At 57.4% G+C, this 18293-nt stretch overlaps 2 protein-coding genes across 3 annotated transcripts; both read right to left on the bottom strand.

Moving 5' to 3' along the window:
- OTOP3 (otopetrin 3) lies at positions 1–10050 on the bottom strand. Its single transcript, XM_004593061.2, has 7 exons — positions 10032–10050; positions 6213–6590; positions 5999–6135; positions 5334–5392; positions 5004–5122; positions 1083–1891; positions 1–171 (listed from the first exon to the last, which is right to left on the bottom strand). Exons 1-7 carry the CDS (start codon positions 10048–10050, stop codon positions 1–3), a joined length of 1692 nt encoding a protein of 563 aa, XP_004593118.2.
- A 1374-nt stretch (positions 10051–11424) lies between these two features.
- On the bottom strand, positions 11425–18034 carry OTOP2 (otopetrin 2). Of its 2 annotated transcripts, none has more exons than XM_058675795.1 (6): positions 17643–18034; positions 17085–17221; positions 15370–15428; positions 14897–15030; positions 13403–14298; positions 11425–11737 (listed from the first exon to the last, which is right to left on the bottom strand). In XM_058675795.1, exons 1-6 carry the CDS (start codon positions 17953–17955, stop codon positions 11567–11569), a joined length of 1710 nt encoding a protein of 569 aa, XP_058531778.1. In that variant the 5' UTR covers positions 17956–18034; the 3' UTR covers positions 11425–11566. The 2 variants fall into 2 exon arrangements, with proteins under 2 accessions (XP_058531778.1, XP_004592988.2); XM_004592931.3 differs by having other exon boundaries at positions 13403–14259; positions 14870–15030.
- Positions 18035–18293: the final 259 nt, after the last annotated feature.

Below are 18293 nucleotides of genomic sequence, written 5' to 3' on the forward strand. Positions count from 1 at the left end.
TCAGGCCCCCAAGTAGACCTCCACCAGCCCCCCAACCGAGTGCATGCGGTAGAAGACCCCCAGGGGGAGGCCAAAGTTGACAATGGTGAACCATGTGCGGTAGCCGTAGAAATCTCTTTCCAGGCCGTTCTCGAACTCGGGGTGCATGCCGAACGCTGGCATCATCCACAGCTGTGGGGAGAGTGTACAGTGAGCAGGGCAGGGGCAGGGAAGGAGTCGCCCAGGTCCTGGACCTGCAATTTCCCCTGCGCCACCCCCACCCATCATGCTCCTCTGCCCACCCCCACCATAGGTCTTCTCCTGAGTTTGCCTGGGGCCAGCCTGACCTGCAGACAACTCATGAGACACCTCCTTGCCAGCCATGATACATAGTAGGTGTTCCCAGCATGCAAAGTGCTTTGGCAAGCTGGCCTGCACTCGTCTGTTCATTCAGGGCCGTGGCCAACGCCTACAGGTCCACCACACCAAACCTCATGCTTTCCTAAGGCTTCTGGGGCTCATTTGTAGCTTATTCTCCGGCTAGACAATGTGGGGGCAGGTATTCTCACCTGGGCCTTGTTATCGGCATGCGTGCTAGGGATGAGGGGTCTAACACACCCTCAGGCACTGCCATGTGCATGCTAGGAGATGTGGGGCAGATCGTACAGCCAAGGCTTCCCCAGCCATCCCCCCGACAACAGCACCAGTGACCACTGCATTGGGTCACTGAGGTGGTTTGGGGGATAGAGAGACAATGCATGGAGAGCTGGGTCCAGGGCTTGGCAGCCACCAGCATCCAGGCCATCATTGTCAACATCTCCCTTTAGGGCACGCTCACTGATCTTTTGGATGAAATCAGTCGAAGAGAACCTTAGTGGGAATTCCCTCACCATCTCCGTGGGTTGTGCCCAGCTGGAGAAGCATATCAGCTCTGGGAAGGCACAGACCTTAGATTTGCTTGGAAGCGGTCCTTGGCTCTGTGTGCTATCCCGGCCCCACCAGGCAGCTGGCAGGGAGCTGGGAGCACATGTTCTCGAACATGTAACCTTGGTCCACTCCTTCCTGGACGAGCCCTTCCAGGCGCACCTGTCCAGCCCACTCACCGTGATGTTGCAGAGAATAAGGAAGAGGGAGATCTCTTTGAGCATACGCCGCTTCCAGTTGAGGTGGCTGTAGGAGTGGATGTAGGCCAGCGAGGCCCGCTGCAGGTCCTGGCCCAGCTCCAGCAGGGACCCCCTCCGGGGAGCCTCCGGGAGCTTCCCCGCCAGAGCCTGGGGGACCGCCTCCCAGAGTGGGCGCCGGTGCAAGCCCTCGATGATGAAGAGGTTCTGGGTGATGTGTTGCAGGATCAGCAGCAGTGAGTAGGCCAGGATGAGGCGGTTGAGCAGCTCATGTGGGTCTGTGGCCACAATGGCCACGATGGAAAAGTAGGAGATGCCCATTTGGCCCAGCGCAGCACCCATCAGCAGCACCACGTCCAGGCTCCGCGTGGGGTTCTTGAGTGTGTCCAGCTCCCGCTCCTCCAGCCCGTGGACGGCTGTGCCCACCAGGCACGCCAGGCTCATGGCGGGCAGCACGGCCACATAGTAGGCATAGTATAGGGTGAAGTAGCGGCGGCCGATGTTGGGGCCATTGGCCTCGATCTGGAAGAGCACAAAGATGCTCACTCCGGCCACCAGTGTGACCAGGCCCAGCAGCGGCCCGAAGATGACCCCGTGCAGGCGGAAGGGTGGGGCACCAGGGTGGCCGCTGGCATGGGGTGCCAGGGTGCGGCCTACATTCTTCCACATGACGAAGAGCACGGCGCAGCAGATAAGGCAGTACTCGGTGCTGAAGGGGTAGAGCATCAGGTAGCCCTTCTGGAAGACCTTGCACACCGTGGCGTTGATGCACAGACAGGCACTGTTGTTGCCTGCGGTGGGAGAGGGGGAAGCAGGGTAGGAGGGGACAAGCATGCAGGTGGGCCCAGCTCTGAGGATGCACACCAGCTGCCCCGGTCACTTCCAGAGCCCTCCTGGGACATGCCCGGGGCTGGAGGCTTGGCAACTGGGGCCTAGACACAGATACTGGAACTCAGACCAAGTCATTCCTTCACCAAAAGACTCAAGGAGTTGTTGCGGGGGTGGGCCTATGTTGGGGTGCAGCGGGTTAGGCTGCCACCTGGGATGCCGGAATCCAGTGTGAGCACCAGTTCAGTCCTGGGGCTCCGCTTCTGATCCAACTCCCTGCTAATGTACTTGGGAAAGCAGTGGAAGATGGCCCAAGGACATGGGCCCCTGCACCCACTTGGGAGACAAGGATGGAGTTCCTGGCTTGTGGCTTCAGCCCGGCCCAGCCCCAGCTGTTGGGGCATTTGGGGAATGAACCAATGAATGGAAGATCTGTTTCTGTTTTAAACTCTGCCTTTGAAAGAAAGAAATATATCTTTTTTTTTTTTATTCCTTGGGTGCCCAGCTTATTATGTCCCTGATGCCAACTATTCCCTCCACCAATTGCTTGTGGTCATCAGGGCAAAATGGGACAGGGAATCTGGCCCCAGACCTGAAGCCTGGGCAGTCACCAGATGGCAGCGCCTCAGACCAGGCCCCCTGTGAAGCACTCCGTGTCGCTTGGGAAGTGCCGGTACCACCAGGTCTGACCCAAACCCAGTGCTTCCAAGTTCTAGGGAAGTGGGTAAGAGGAGGACAAGGTGAAAGTCCCTGTAAAGGACGTGTCTTGGTGTCGTTAGGAAAAAGGACATGAGAGATGTTACCGGATGCACATGTGAGCCAACCATGAGATGTGTCGCAGCACGCTGGACAAAGCAGGAGGGAGGTGGAGAGAGAAGCCTGGGGATTTTGTTAGCAATTATACAACTTTGTGGTAATGTAAAGAAAGACACTTTTGAAAAATGACTTCTATTTATTTGAGAGGCAGAGTGACACAGGGAGAATCAGAGAGAGGGAAACCTTGCACCTGCTGGTTCACTGCCCACATGTTCACAAGAGCCAGGGCCAGGCCAGGCTGAAGCCAGGGGCAGCTCTGTCTGGGTCCCCACAGGGGTGATGGGAAGCCAGTCACCACCCATAGCCGCCTGCGTGCAGTAACAGGACGCGGGGCGTGGCCGTCTCTGCAGCAGCCTCTCCCACTGCACAGGCTCCAGGGTTCTTACCTGTGCAGATATCTACCAAAATGTTTCGAGACAAAATGCCTTCACCTCTGTGATTTAAAGACTTCAGCAAAACATTAAAATATAGTAAATGTTAATTACGGCATCCACAGGATAGGTACATTCTCTTCTATTCATCTGTGTATTTGATTTTGTTAAAAGTTTTTTTTTTTTTAATTTGAAAGGCAGAGTTATAACAGAGAAATAAAGAGAGGCAGAAAGAGATCTTGTATCCACTGATTCATTCTCCAAATGGCCATAACACCCGGAGCTGGTCCAGTCCAAAGCCAGGAACCAGGAACTTCCTTTGGATCTGCCATGTGAGTACTCAAACACTTGGGCCATCCTCTGCTGCTTTCCCAGGCCACAGGCAGGGAGCTGGGTGGGAAGTGGAGCAGCCAGGACACAAACTGGCACCCACAGAGGATGCTGATGCCACAGACAGAGGCTAAGCCTACTATGCCACAGTGCTGTCCCGATATATATAAAAATAATATATATATATTTAAATCATTAGATGTTTCCATCATGGGCCTGGAGTGGTAGCCTAGTGGTTAAATCTTTACCTTGCACGCACTGAGACCTCATGTGGGCGCCGGTTCTGATCCCGGCAGCTCCACTTCCCACCCAGCTCCCTGCCTGTGGCCTGGGAAAGCAGCAGAGGATGGCCCAAGTGCTTGGGCACTCACATGGGAGACCCAGAAGAGGTTCCTGGCTCCTGGCTTCAGACTGGCCCAGGTCTGACAGTTATAACCATTTGAAGAGTGAATCAACAGATAGAAGAGCTCTCTCTCTCTCTCTATTGTAACTGCCTTTTCAATTGAAAAAAAAAATTTAAGATTGCATCACGAGGTGACTGATTAGTCTGGTGGCTGAGATGCCCACTCCCCCATCAGGGCACTGCTCCCATGCCCAGCTCTGGCTTCTGACCCCAGCTTTGTATTCGAGCACACCCTGGGAGGCAGCAGGGGACGGCCCACGTGCCTGGGTTCCTTCCACTCATGTGGGAGACCTGGATTGAACTCCCAGCTCCCTGTCAGCCTCGGCTCTGTCATCGCAGGCATTTGAGGGCAGGCTCTCTCTGATTCTCAAGTTTAAAGAAAAATCACTTGCCAAAACTTCTCAGCACAGCTTTTTTGAAAACGTCAACAGAGCACAGAATATGTGTGATGGCCAGGCACTCCATGATTTATGTCATGGGTGTGTGAGTGGCTGGGCTGGGAGGGTCTGGCTGCCGCAGGTCGGATGGCGCCTCTACCCTGGGGTGGGTGGGTAGACGCACAGGTGTGGCTGAGTCCCACAGATGCAAGATTCCCACGTGCATCTACAAAATGTGGCCTCTAAGGGGGTAGGGAGACTGTTTGTGGGGGTGGTGAAGCATGGGACAATGTGGGGAACCTGTTCTCCCCAAAAAACCTGCCCCACCTCTCTGTCTAGGCACCTAAAGTTTCACTGAGAAAACTTTGTGGTAAGTTCCTGAAGGCTTTTCAGCTTTTACAAGTCCGATGCAAACACCACAGATGCACATCTGAAGGGCGCCCAGGAGCTGGCTGGGCCAGCGTCAGGGTCAGTACGGACACTAGCACCTGGTTGCGCTGGGGACCACCTGCCAATCAGTTTCTGCATCAGGCTCTCAACTGTATGCCCCTGAACCTCGCCTGTTCCAGGGAGTATCTTGTGTGTATGTGTGTGTCTCTGTGTATCTACATACATGTGCATGTTCTTGTGGTTGTGTGTCTCTGTATGCACATGTGTATAGGCACGTGTCTGTCCACATATGTATATACGTGTTGTGGTATGTGTGTATACACGTGTGTGGTATATGTATGCGTGTATATGTGTGTTTGGGGAAAGGGGTGCAGTCTCCTGTCTGTACCTGAGAACTCCTCTGTGAGGGCGTTGAGCTCAGCCTCGATCTCACGGTGCATGGAGTCGTTGGTCACAGCCAGAACCCACAGCAGCAAGTTTGTGGCCAGGGTCAGCATGAGCCCACACCTGGAGGCAGGGCCACACTCAGCTCACACACCAGCTGGGGGGGGGGGCTCCAGCTGCTCGCCCCTCACCAGACTCCCCTGGGCTCCTGCTCCCCCAACTCCACTCACTCCCAAAGTCAGGTTCCACATCTCCGCCTCCCTCACAGCCCCATGCCCACCCTGCCAGGGAGCTTGTGGGCAACAGGGGCAGGGGTTCCGAGGGGACAGCTCACCTGGTGAAGTTGGTCTGCACCTGCACACAGTCCTTGCAGTGTTTCAAGAGCACCCAGGTCTGAAAGAGACGGCGCCTTGAGGTGGGGGCAGGTGGGTGCTGGGAACGGGATGTGCGCCATGCAGCACGTGGGCACGTACTATGGATGGCACAGCCAGGAACGCAGGCTTGGTCCTCACATTCCCCTGCTCCACGGGTCTGGGCTCTGGAGAAGGACCACATGCCCACTCCCCTGGGACGCAAGGGTACGCCTACTTGTTGGGGGAATGAAGAAGATGATGTAAATCAGGCACCTGGTGCAGAGCTGAAACTCATGAGCGATTTGACCTGCTTTCACTGCTGCTGTTCCTGGGAGAACTGCGCAGCTGTGGCCTGTGCAAGTGCCAGGGTGTTTCAGCTTATTTGCATGAGAAAGGATTAAGAGCCACTTATTTCTTTGTAACATGTATCTTCCAAGAGTACAAGGGGCCTGGCAGATGTTTTTGGGAGTGAGTGAGCAAGAGTGGCTGCTGGCACCACAGGCCATATGGTTACGGGCACGCAGGGGAAGGTGCTTATGCCCTGGGCCATGTGGGGGATTCGCTGCAGCTGCTGTTTTGGCAGCTTAGTTGGGGGAGGATGTGTGCTGGCCACACGGGTGGCCCGGGGACAGGAGAGGCCTATCACCTGCACGCCCATGAAGATGATCTCGATGACAGGGAAGACGACCTCCACCTGCGACCTGCAGTGGCCGTGGCTCACGTCGTAGCCCACACGGAAGATGTTGAGGCAGACAGTGCAGCTGCCAAACAGCACCAGCGAGCCTGGTGGGAGTGGGCAGATGTTGGCGCCTTCCCAGCTTCCCTGCCCCTGTTCTTGCTCCCCAGCCCCCAACACTCACCCCGTACCCAGATGGGCCCGGCGTGAGGGTCCCGGTAGAGCACAGCGTGCGGCCGGCGGGTGGTGCCCAGGAGGTAATAGAACAGCCAGAGCAGCGACAGGCCCTTGAGCACGGCCAGCAGGATCCACACGTCACCCAGTGTGATGGCCACGCTGTTGAAAATCATGCTGCCGATGAAGGCCCCACCCAGGAATATCACGTTGACGGCCAGGAGCCCCGAGAAGAGCTGCCCAGCCTTCTGGGCCAGCTGGTCCCGCCGCAGTAACAGGGACAAGTACAGCACCAGCCAGGACTTCTGCTGGGAGGGGCTGGCTGCCCCGGGCTCCTCGGCCTGCGTGTCCAGCTGGTTCTCTTGGTCCACTCCAGTCTCCCAGGTGTCTGGAAGTGGTGTGGGAGGAGGCTCAGCAGCAGGGACTGGATGGAAATGAATAAAGAGTACTGGGTTGGCTGCTAGGTTAGCCTGGGGGTTACGGTACTACATGCGGATATAAGGTGTCTTCTAAAAGGCCCAGCCAGTTTTCAGCAGGTTCACACCAGCAGTGTCTCCTGGGCAGCAAGTCCGTGCTGTGATGGGGAATGCAACACTTTTTGTTGGTTTGACTTTTATAGTGTGTGTGTTTGATTAGCGTATTACCAGGTTGGTGCCTCAGCATCCCATATGGGTGCCAGTTTGAGCCCTGGCGGCTCCATTTCCCACCCAGCTCCCTGCTAATGTGCCTGTGAAAGCCCTTGCACCCACATGTGAGACTGGGAAGAAGCTCCTGGCTCCTGGCTTAGAACTCGCCCAGCTCTGGCTATTGCAGCCATTGGGGAGTGAGCCAGCATATACAAGACCTTTCTGTCTCTGTGTGTCTTTTTGTAACTCTTTTCAAACAAATAAATATGTCATTTGAAAAGGTAACGTAGGGCCCAGTGGCATGGCCTAGCGACTAAAGTCCTCACCTTGAATGCCCTGGGATCCCATATGGGCGCCAGTTCTAATCCCAGCAGCTCCACTTCCCATCCAGCTCCCTGCTGGTGGCCTGGGAAAGCAGTCGAGGATGGCCCAATGCTTTGGGATCCTGCACTCGTGTGGGAGACCTGGAGGAGGTTCCTGGCTCCTGGCTCCAGATCGGCGCAGCACTGGCCGTTGCTCTCACTTGGGGAGTGAATCATCAGACGGAAGATCTTCCTCTCTGTCTCTCCTCCTCTCTGTATATTTGACTTTGTAGTAAAAATAAAATAAATCTTTAAAAAAGGTATTAATCATGTAAGTATACTTCATTTGCAAGTACATGAACGTTTAGGGGGAGAGTTGTGGAGTGGCTCTGCACTGCCCCTCCCCAGAGTGGTCAGCCGGGCACTCCTGCAACCCCCTATTCAGGAACTGTCCCATCTCACTTTTGACTCAGCCCCACCCTCTGCCCCTCCTGCCTCCTGGCCGGCTCCAGGTGCTCCTCGGGACTTGCAGCAGGGAACCTGTCTCCTCTGTCTTTCCCTCTGAACCCCCCAAAGCAAGGTACCTCCTAACCCTCTCCCTGCACCCTATTCACTTGCTGGCAACCCCACGCCATGGGTTCCATTGTAGCCAGTTGTGCCTCACTCTGGCTCCCTGGTTTTTTTCTTGCTTAATTTTTTTTTTAAATGTACTTATTTTTATTGGAAAGGCAGATTTACAGAAAGAAAGAGAGACAAATATCTTCTGTTCCCTGGTTCACTCCCCAAGTGTCTGCAATGGCCATAGCTGAGCCAATCCAAAGCCAGGAGCCAGGAGTCCCCTCCCAGTTTCCCACGTGAGTGCAGGGTCCCAAGGCTTTGAACCATCCTCAATTGCTTTCCCAGGCCACAAGCAGCAAGCTGGATAGGAAGTACAATAGCTGGCACATGCACTGATGCCCATATGGGATCCTGGCACATGCAAGGCGAGGATTTAGCCACTGAGACATTGTGCTGGGCCCTCTGATTCCCCGTTTAGACCCTGAGCTCCAGGGACTTAAGACCGCCTCTCCCTGCAGCCACACTGGACTCTGAAATCCCACCTCTGCAGGCCCCATAGGCCCCTGTGCACCGGCACGATGTCCTTGTGTTCTCCTCTGGGGCAAATGGAGTGACAGCGTGTTGGTCTCTTTTCAAGACTGCAAGTTTTTCTCTTCTAGTACATCCCCACCCGCTCACTCCCTGCCAGCTCCCGGCCTTGCGCCAGGAACCTGCCTCCCACTGCCTGCCCCAGACCCAGGCAGAAGGCTCCTGGGTCCTCCTGTGGGCTCCTGACCCCAGCTGGTGCCTGGAGCCAGTTATCACCCCAGTCCCCCACCAACGGCCTTCCGCAGCCTTCCCACTCTCCCTGCCCAGCCTGCTGGCGGCCACTTTGCTGGGGCTACTCCCCTCTGCTGAGAAGGGGTGTGCTCAGTTCCCCTCAGGGCCAGCACCTCCTCCAGGACAGAGACTGCACTAAGCTGACCTCGGTTCCCCTCAAAGCTACCATGGATGTTACCCCCAGGGACACCCATTGACTCCGGCCATGGCAGTTTCAGCACCAGAACTGTGGACAGAGATTCTTCCCGTTTAACACTTTCCATCCCCTGGCCATCCCCCATCATTTCCTTCCAGCCCCCCTGCCTGGGTTGAGCAAGGCAGAGGCCCCAGGGACACCCCCCACTCCTCTCTGCCATCCATCACCACTCCTCCTTGCCTTTCCCAGTACCTGCCCAGCCCATGCTCCCAGGCAGGACAGCCTAATGGTTAAGGGCTCAGATCCAGTCACTTTCTACTTCTGTAGACCTCAGTTGCCTCAGTGTTCTCACCTGTGAAATGGACCCACAACTAAGGACTTGGTGCCTAACAGAGCTACTACTACCACTACTAATCTTGGGAATGAATAAAAGAAGGAATGTATGATACCTATTTGGCAGAACTACATGATTCGATAAGCTCCCTTAGCTAGTTGGCCCTCTGGGCGTTTCCCTCCAGTTCTTTCCAGGGCCTGGAAACACCCACAGGGTGAGGGCTGGGTTTTATTTGGGCGGGGGAGGGGATTGGTCAGCGGTTGTTTTTGCTCAGACTTCAGGCCAAATGGGTTCATCCTAGAGGTACAAAATTCCTGGCCCTCTCCCTCGGGGCAGGGGGCAGGGGTCCCACTCACTATCAGACTCCCACCCTGGGCTCCAACCCTCCTTCGTGGTAGGGCATCGAAAGTCACATTGGCTTTGTGATGGCACAGGACGCGATGGTGGGCGTGAAGGGGTCACAGGAAATGAATTAGGGCGAGGGAGGGGTCACAGGAAATGAATTAGGGCGGAACTGACGCACAGGAGTCTGCCGCCCCCTGGCACGCCCCACGGCGGGATGCCACGCCTAGGGAGGGCCCAGGCGCCAAACTGGTTTGTGGGCTCTAGGCGGGTGATGAAAACAGCGGAGCTGAGCTGTCGGGGCAGGGCGAAGGGCTGGGGGTGCAGGACCAGCTCCGAGCGGGCTGCTCAGCGCTGCCCGGCGCCTTCGGGGTTTCCCGCGGAGGCATCTGAGCGGCTGCTGGACTGTATAGCCTGGCCCCGGGCGTTCAGGCAGCCCCTGCCCCACACCCCTTGAAGCAGCCGTCATCTTCCAAGCCTCTCCTGACTCCTTCCCGGCTTTGTGGACCCGGCTGGGGTGGGGCGGCCCTCGTTAAACCTCTGCGGGCAGGTGGAAGAGGAGGTGGATGGGGCTGGGTGGGTTGGGGAGTGTACAGGACCCAACTGGGGTCGCAAGGCGCTGCCCTCTGCCTGGTGGCCCCAGGGCTCCCATTCTGAGTCTGCAGTTACCAAAAAGGCAGGACCAGCGGCCCGAGGGCGCCGGGAACCTTACCTGAGTCCTGGGCAGTCATCACCGTTGGCTTGACCATTCGTCCAGCTGAGGCGCAGCCACCCAGGCTGACCGATGCCCCTGGTGCCCTCCTCCCCTTGTGTGTGGGTGCTCAGCTGCCGCTAGGCTCCGTGGCCCATCGATTTTTCTGTTGACTTTGGGAATCTTATTAATCCCTCGTTAATTACAGGGCCAGGGCCCGGGCCCAGAAGGTGCAGCCAATGGAGGAGCTGCCCAGGGAGTGTGCAGGCGGGACTGGAGGCGGGCCCAGCAGGCAGCCTAGCCTTGCAGTCCAGCCAGCCCTCACCCTGGCTTGGTCAAGAGCCTGCTGGGGTCCAGGTCCAGGTCGCACTTTGCTCAGGGGGCCCAGCTGGGGGTGACACACTGTATTCCTGTCCTCTACCTGGCGCCCCTCAGGGGTATGACAACCTGCAAGGACTTCTCTCTCTTAGAGCCAATGAGAACTTGGGGACAAGGTCCAGCCAGGATTTCCTTGGAAGTTCCCTGTGCTCCAGGAACGACTGTTGCCAGCTGGCCCCCAAATGCCATCTGCTCGTACCGCCGTGGCCACCGGGCCCTCCCTCTCTCCCAGCCCGTGCCCAGGTTGGCCTCCTTTCCAACCTTCTCCCGCCCCCTGACCTTCTGTGAGGCCTCCCTCCTATACCCCCATCTCTGTACCTCTTGTGGGTCCTGAAGAGGCTGTGCTGGGTGTATGTATTAAGGGGAGGCCCAGGCAGTGGAGTTCTGTTCTACTCCACTTGCTGTTCTACTCCAGCCGCCGTGTGTGTGTGTGTGTGTGTGTGTGTGTCACAAGCATGGGTTTTGTGATCTTTTATTTGAAGGGGGAAGTGGCTCCGCTGCTGGGAAAGTGTTAGTCGTGGTAGAAGCATGCTGCCGTTCTGAAGCTTTGTGACCCTTGGGGCAAGTCAAGTTGCCTATCTGGGCTTCTGTCTCCTTCTTGGTCGAATGTAGACATAGACCAGGCTGGTCCTTCCAGCCTTTTTTGGATCATGGAATACAACAGGATTACATGTGTGTATCAGCTGGAGAGAGAGAACTGGAAGGTGGCAGGTGAGAACTCTCCGCTTCTCCCAGCTACACCCTTGTTAGCTATCCTATAACTTGGACTTGGCTCAAGCACTGCGAATCCCCAGGGATGTTGCAACCCTGACCACCCCCAAGACCCTCTTGTACGGCCATCTCGGGAGACAAGCAAGGGAAGCCAGGGGCTAGATGGCAGATTTATTAGTTCCTTGCTGCAGGTGCACACTGGGATGAATCATAGTGCCCTCCAGGGAGAGCTGTGGGGAGACGCCGCTCAGCCCTTGGGGTCACGCTGGGGTGGCTGGGCACCTCTTGATTGTGATCTAAAAACTCATTCTGGAAAAATAAATTTGGTGCAAATTCCACTCTGAGGCCAGCAGGGGGCGGGTTGGTTGTGTGGTTCCCCGGACTGCCAGCCTGGGGTTTGCTCCTGGAGGGGCCCTAGTGGGTGCAGGAGCTCCCTGCGGCCTTGCCCTGAGGCTGGGCCCGTGGCTTCAGGACAGCACGTAAACCTCCAGCAGGCTGGACACGGCGTGCATGCGGTAGAAGATGCCGAAAGGCAGGCAGATGTTCACGATGGCAGCCCAGAGGGAGTAGCCGTAGAAGTCCACCTCTACCGTGTTGCTGAAGTGAGGGCGCGCCCCAAAGGCCGGCATGACCCAGAGCTGTGCAGACAAGGAAGGGGTGTCCATAAGACCCCTCTGGGAATGCCCTCCTGGGTCATTTCTGTAGGCTCTGCAGGACCGGGGGGATCCTGGCTTCCTGGCTGGATGTCACCCTGTGGGGACCCCGCTCTCAGGAATACAGGATGTGTGAGCTTGCTCACTCCTAGCTGGGTCCTGGGGTCACCTCTTCCACCTGCCCTCTTCACTAGCCCACTTGTGTGGGATGACAGTTCTACAGATGATGGGAAAGTGTGGTGCAATTGGTTGACGGAGCAGCTGAAGAGCCGTGTGCACAGGGTGCTGTTGTGGCAATGGGACCAGCCGATCCCCGCTCACATCTGGCAGGAGGTGGAATCTAAAATCCTACTTCCTCTCTGGCTATGCACTCACCTGGTGCAGCTTGGGGATGTGGTGGGGGGATGAGGCAGTGAGCTGAGGTGTGTAGCTTGGCTTCCTCTCTCCCCCCACCCGCCCCTCTCCAGATATCTGTGGGGGGCACACCCAGCTTCCCTCCAGCCTCATTCTGCCCTGGAAGGTGATGGAGATAGGGATGACACCGCTCAGGGACCTGGAGCAGGGACATTCTGGGTGAGGCCGGGCGCCAGAGCTGGCCGAAGTCATGATGTGTGTTTTTTGAGCCTCAGGGCTTCTAGTGGTATGCATATGGACCATGGCTGCACGAGAGAGTTTTCCTGTGGGATGAGCTACACCCACAGTGCACCTGTCGGCAGTGACTGTTGGTTTCCTCATGGGTGAGCTCACCCTGTGGCTGTTGCTCTGTTAGGGTGGAGCCTTGTTAAGCTCCATGTTTCTACTGCAGGTAAGAACTGAACGGGCTGGCCTCATAGAACGCTCAGTAGTGGTGTGTTTCCCATTGGCGCACGATCTGCAGGTGCTGAGTCCCTCTGCAGACACCATACATGGTGCTGATTGTGTAAGGAAAACCAGCAACACAAAGCCCCTGCCTGGATGTAATCTTTCATTCTGAATACTTTCCTTCCTGGGTTGATCGCATCTGGGGCGTGGAACCTGTGGATCCCCATGGGCATGTGTCTCTTTCCTGGGGTCATTTTGACACTGGCCACTTCTATCTTGGGGTGTAAGCCATGCTAGAAATGTCTCTACACTGGGCTGCTTTCTGCCTTGGGGTGTCCCCTGCAGAGAGGGATTGGGGTGAATTCTCTTGCTGCTAGCAGGTGGCTGTGCTGAGTCACAGGGGAGGGTCTGCTGCTGTAGCTGCCCTCCTGCCTGCCCCCCACCTTCCCAACGGGGCCACCACTGCTCTGTGCCAACAGATTGCTCACACTTAGGCTGCTCTCTGCTACTTCCTGATGGTGCTCCAATTATTCTGAGAAGCAGGCAGGTCACAAGTTCCCAGGAGCAGTCACACCTCCCACTTGGGGGTGAGGGCCCCCCTTTTCCTCATCAGCATCCAGCTCCCTCTCACCTCTGCCCAGCCCCCACTCTGGCATGTCCTGAGACCCCTCTAACTCCGCTCTTTGCCTAGGGGCTGGAAGAGTGGTATTTCATTCCCTCCGTGCGCCCTGAGATGCTGTTGGCCCACTGGCCCTCTCTGGCCAGCTGGGTAAGACAGAGACAAGTCAGAGTAGCCGTCCTCAGCCTGCTCTTCCTCCTCCCCGTCCCCAGTCCCCCTCAGCTACTCACAATGACATTGCAGAGCAGGAGGAACAAAGAAATATCCTTCAGGCACCGGCGCCTCCAGTGGCTCCTGGGGGTTGAGATGATGGTTGCTGCTTCTGGAGGGCCTGCTGGGCTGGGGATGGCCAGGCTAGGTGTTGGGGGGCAGGAGGGCAAGGTGTGGAGGGCATCCAGGTTGGCAAAGGTGAGGCCTTGGCAGGGCTCCTTGGGGGTTGCTTGGGGGGACTCAGCCCCGGGTGGTCCCCGGTGTAGGCTCTCGATGATGAACACATTCTGGAAGGTGTGCTGGGCGATCATGAGCAGGGCGTGGGCCAGGTTGAGGCCAGTCAGCAGGTCCCGGGGAGTGCCCACTACCACGGCCACAATGGAGTAGTAGGAGATGGCATACTGGCCCATGGCGGCCCCCATCAGCAGCGCCACATCCAGGGTGCGGGTGGGGTTCTTATGTTGGTCCATGGCCCGCCGGTCGAAACGGTAGATGATGGAGCCGCTCAGGCTGACCAAGGTCATGAGCCCCAGGCAGACGATATGGAAGCTGTAGTAGGCGACCAGGGCCTGCTGAGTACGGCCCCCCTCCTCGCTCACATGGACCTCGTAGATGATGAAGACTGCCAGGCCCACCACAAAGAGCAGCAAGCCCAGGATGGGGCCAGCAAAAAAGGTTTCACGGAAGAGACTGACCCGAGATGGACTGTGGCCATGGCCGTGGCCTTGGGGGGCAGTCAGCAGCCTACCCACGTTCTTCCACATGACGTAGAGCATGGTGGACGCAAAGAGGCTGTACTCAATGTTGAAGGGGTACAGGTAGAAGTATCCCTGCTGGAAGACCTGGCAGGCTGCCGTGCTGCAGGAGCAGGAGGAGTCTTCAGCACGTCCCACTGAGGGTGGAGAGAGACAGGGACCTGCAGGGAGGCACCTCTCCCCTGACCAGCATCTCTATGAGGGCCGAGTCCGTGTCTGCCATACTCAGCACTGTATCCCACTGTGCTGGGCCTGGCACATTTCTTCCTTCCAGACTGTCTACCAAGCACCTGCTATGAGCCAGCTAGCACACAGCACATCACTGCTCAATTACAACCATGACAAAAAAGGTCCAAGCCAGAGAACTGTCCTCTTGCCACCACTGCATCCCTTCAGTCCTGCCCATAGTGGCCCCTGGAGACATACACGTGACAGAATGGGCATGCGAATAGCACCTGTCTCATAGGGAAGTTGTGGGGTTGAACTGTGCCATAAAGCTGGGGAAATTGCCACCACTGTCACACCCCCTGGGGCCTCTCCCTCGCAAAGTGAGATGGAGAGCTGGATGGTGGCGTCCAGGCTGTACTCTTGAGGGTCAGAAGATGACCCTGGAGCTCCCTCTCCCTGCCCCTCCCCCCCATGCCACCCATTCCCAGATGTCGGAGGCAGAGCCTGGGGCTGGAGGAGGCCCTGGCTTTCACCCCTGTCCTCAGGTTGGCACGGGAGACCGACTCAGCCCGAGGGCTGGCAGGCACTCACGGTCAGTGGCCAGGCGGGAGTAGCTGGTGTTGCTGGGCGAGTTGCTGTAGGAGTGTGACTGGTGTAGAGATTCATCCACCACGGCTGCCATCCAGATGGCCAGGTTGGTGGTTAGCGTGAACATGAGTCCAAACCTGGAGGTGCGAGAGAGGGGCAGACAGGGGGCCCTGTGAGTCCCTGGCTCATTCTGGGGGGGTGGTGCCCGGCACCCCTGAGAGATGGTGCTAGAGGAAGAGAAGGCCCCTCCCCATGTGGACACGGAAGCTGAGTTTGGAAGAAGCACATAGCCTGGCCAGGAGAAAGTCATGGGGATGTGCCTGCCGGCTTTTCTCTTAGGGGACAGCATGGGGGGAGTGGTGAGGCCAGGGGGTCCTGGCAGGAGACAGGAGAGAGGAGCAAGGAGCCCTGGGTGGGGACAGGGGTGGAAGCGGGGGCCCTGGCATGCTGGGATGACGCCGGGCTGCGGCTCTCACCGGGACAAGTCCAGGTGCACATGGATGCAGTCCTTGGCAGAGACCCAGAGGAAGTAAGTCTGTACCAGAAGAGAGGGTGAGAGTCATGACCCCGGGGTGGCAGGGCGCCAGGGAGCCCGAGTCCAGGCCCGTGCCCCGTGTCATGTTCCCTGTGCCCCAGGATCCTGTCTTCGCTCATCAAGTTGGTTTTAATAAAACGAAACCCGAAGCATTCTCTCCTTCTAGGCTACCACACCATGGCCCAACATAAGGACTCTGTCTTCAAATGTTTGCAAAATGTCCCCTTGGAAACTGTCCAGCTGCAGTGGGGTTTGGATGGTGAAGGCAGTGGGGTCGAGCTCGGTTCTGCGCACCTGCTTTGCTCTCCCTGGGAGCCAGGCCAGCCTCTGGCTGGACCTCACATCCACCTGACTGCCCGGAAGCGCTGAGCTGTAGCTTGTGGATATGGGGGTGTTAGTCTTCTCATTGCAGTCTCCAAACCCATAACAGGTAAGAGTCTGGGGCCTCTACGTGTCAAAGTCACACGTGTGTTCAACTGTGGAGACCCCAGGCAGCAGGGGAGGTCCCCACCGTGGGGCCACTGTGGTCAGAGTTCAGGGCTGGGATCCATTCTGGTCCCAGATGAGACCAGTTTTGCCTTAGCTCAAACATAAGAGCTTTTGAAGAGCTATTTAGGCAGCAGATTGAAAAGCAAAAACTAAAAACACCTGTGAACCCATGTGAAAAATCAAAGTTGGATCTGACATGATGGCTCACTTGCTAATCCTCCATCTTTCAGTGCCAGGATCCCATATAGGCACAAATTCATGTCCCAGCTGCTCCACTTCCCATCCAGCTCCCTTTATGGCTTGGGAAAGCAGCAGATGATGGCCCAAAGCCTTGGGACCCAGCATCCCTGGGAGATCCAGAAGAAGCTCCTGGCTCTTGGCTTCAGATTGGCTCAGTTCTGGCCATTGCAGCCATTTGGGGAGTGAACCAGTGGATGAAAGATCTTTGTCTCTCTATCTCTCCGTAAGTCTGCCTTAAAAGAAAGAAATAAAAGGAGAAGAAATCCACAGTGGCAACATGCCCCGTTTCCTGAACAAAACAGAGCATGAGGGACAGGCAGGGATTGCTGCTGTAAAAATGCAGCTTGGGATGCCCCTGTCCCACAGGGCAGTGCCTGGGTTTGAGTCCTGACTCTTCTGATCCCAGCCTCCTGCGAATGCACACCCTGGGAGGCAGCAGGTGGCAGCTCTAGTAGCTGGGTCTTTTCCATCCCTGTGTGAGACCCAAATGGAGTTGCAGGCTCCTGGCTTTGGCCCCACCATGCCCTGGCTGCTGCAGTAGTTGGGGGGAATGAACCAATGGGTAGAAGATCTCTGCCTTTCAAACTAAAATAATAATTGATAAATACATAAACAAATAAAAAGAGACTCTGTGGCTGAAGCCAAGCCAGCATGATCCCAGCAGAACCCTGGGCTGACACAAATGTTGTCTGTGGGCACCCAAGGGGGCCAGACCAGCTGTCACACTCACACCTCCCAGGTGTTAACTCTGGGCATACCTTCAGTAGGACTGGCACTGCAGGGCCCCTAAGCAGGAGCTCACATTTGGATTACTGCATAGAAACGGCTTCCGTGTTTACAGTTGTCTAGTGCCCACGCCAGCCCTGTCCCCAGTTTCATTGCTCAGGTCTCCTGACCCCTCGCTCTCAGGGACACCCTCCTGCCCACCTGGAGAATAACAAACACAGCCTGGATAAGGGGGTACAGGATATTGATGGCCGACTGGCACTCGAAGAAACTGGAGTAGTAGCCGGTCTTGAAGACATCCATGACGAGTGTACAGGTCCCAAACAGCACCAGCCCACCTGGGAATGAAGGGGACCATGGCAGGAGGGTCAGGGAGGGAGGTGGAGCTAAGGCAGGGGTGGGGTGGATGAAGCAGTGGGAAGGGGGAAGCAGGTGCATGGATGCATTGACAGGTGGCTGATAAGCTGGATGAGGATGGACGGGTGGCCCAAAGCATGAGGCTGTGATTGGGTAATGGGCACCCTCAGCTGCTGCTCCCCTCCAAGGCTCTCCACGACGACCTCCTACAGCCTCCAGCCTCTGGTCCAATCCCCGCCCCTTCAGGTCCTTCTTCCTCCCCGCTCTCCAGCACCCTGTCGGCAGCCTCACCCGCCCCCAACCTCCACTTTTACACTGCTGGACCCTTAACCCGCAAGGGAACCTGCGGCCTTGAGCTCAGTCCCTGCCATCTCTCCTCCGCCCCCTCCGCGCCTGGGGCACCTCGGAGCCAGATGGGACCAGCGTGCGCGTCGCGGTAGGGGACGGCGTCGGGGCAGCGTGCGGAGCGCAGCAGGTAGAAGAGGATCCAGAGCGCGGCCAGCAGCATCATGGCAGTGAGCAGCGCGAAAACGTCGGTGTCGTACACGGCCACCTTGTTGAAGGCGCCGCCACTGACCAGCGTGCAGGCGAGGAGCAGCACGTTCACGGCCAGGAGCACCGACAGCAGGCGGCCACCCTTCTTCCACACCTCGCGGGGGCCAGCGCGCGGCGCCGGCGGCCGCTCCTTGGGGCCAGGGGTCGGCTCCTCTGACATGGCCGTGGGCGGCAGGAGGCGGCTCGGAGAGGGGAGGGTGTCACTGTGGGGCAAGAGCAAGCAGGGCCCCAGGTCAGCCTCGACAGCGTGCCTGTCCATACCGCATCCCTAGACGTGGGCACCGAGGCGCTTGTCAACCAAAGCCGGGACGGGGACGCGGCGCTTACGGGAATGCGAAGGGACCCCGTGGGATGCGTTCGCAGCACCAGTGCCTGCCCTGAACCGACGACCCCCCGCCCTGCCCCAGGCACCTTACCTGGTTGCGTCGGGAGCCCACGCTGCGCTGGGGGTCAGGGGGCGGCGAGCGTTTCCTCTGCCCCGTGCCAGGATGGACCGGC

This window comes from Ochotona princeps, chromosome 17 (genome assembly GCF_030435755.1).
Source record: "Ochotona princeps isolate mOchPri1 chromosome 17, mOchPri1.hap1, whole genome shotgun sequence".
NCBI lineage: Eukaryota > Metazoa > Chordata > Mammalia > Lagomorpha > Ochotonidae > Ochotona > Ochotona princeps.

Coding starts and splice junctions, on each gene's coding strand:
- OTOP3 (XM_004593061.2), bottom strand. Junction 6,136..6,212: donor CGGGCCCATCTGGGTACGGG/GTGAGTGTTGGG, acceptor CACTCCCACCAG/GCTCGCTGGTGCTGTTTGGC. Junction 5,393..5,998: donor TCATCTTCATGGGCGTGCAG/GTGATAGGCCTC, acceptor CGTCTCTTTCAG/ACCTGGGTGCTCTTGAAACA.
- OTOP2 (XM_058675795.1), bottom strand. CDS start 17,955: ATGTCAGAGGAGCCGACCCCTGGCCCCAAGGAGCGGCCGCCGGCGCCG. Junction 17,222..17,642: donor TGGTCCCATCTGGCTCCGAG/GTGCCCCAGGCG, acceptor CTTCATTCCCAG/GTGGGCTGGTGCTGTTTGGG. Junction 15,031..15,369: donor GTGCACCTGGACTTGTCCCG/GTGAGAGCCGCA, acceptor TCGCACCTCCAG/GTTTGGACTCATGTTCACGC.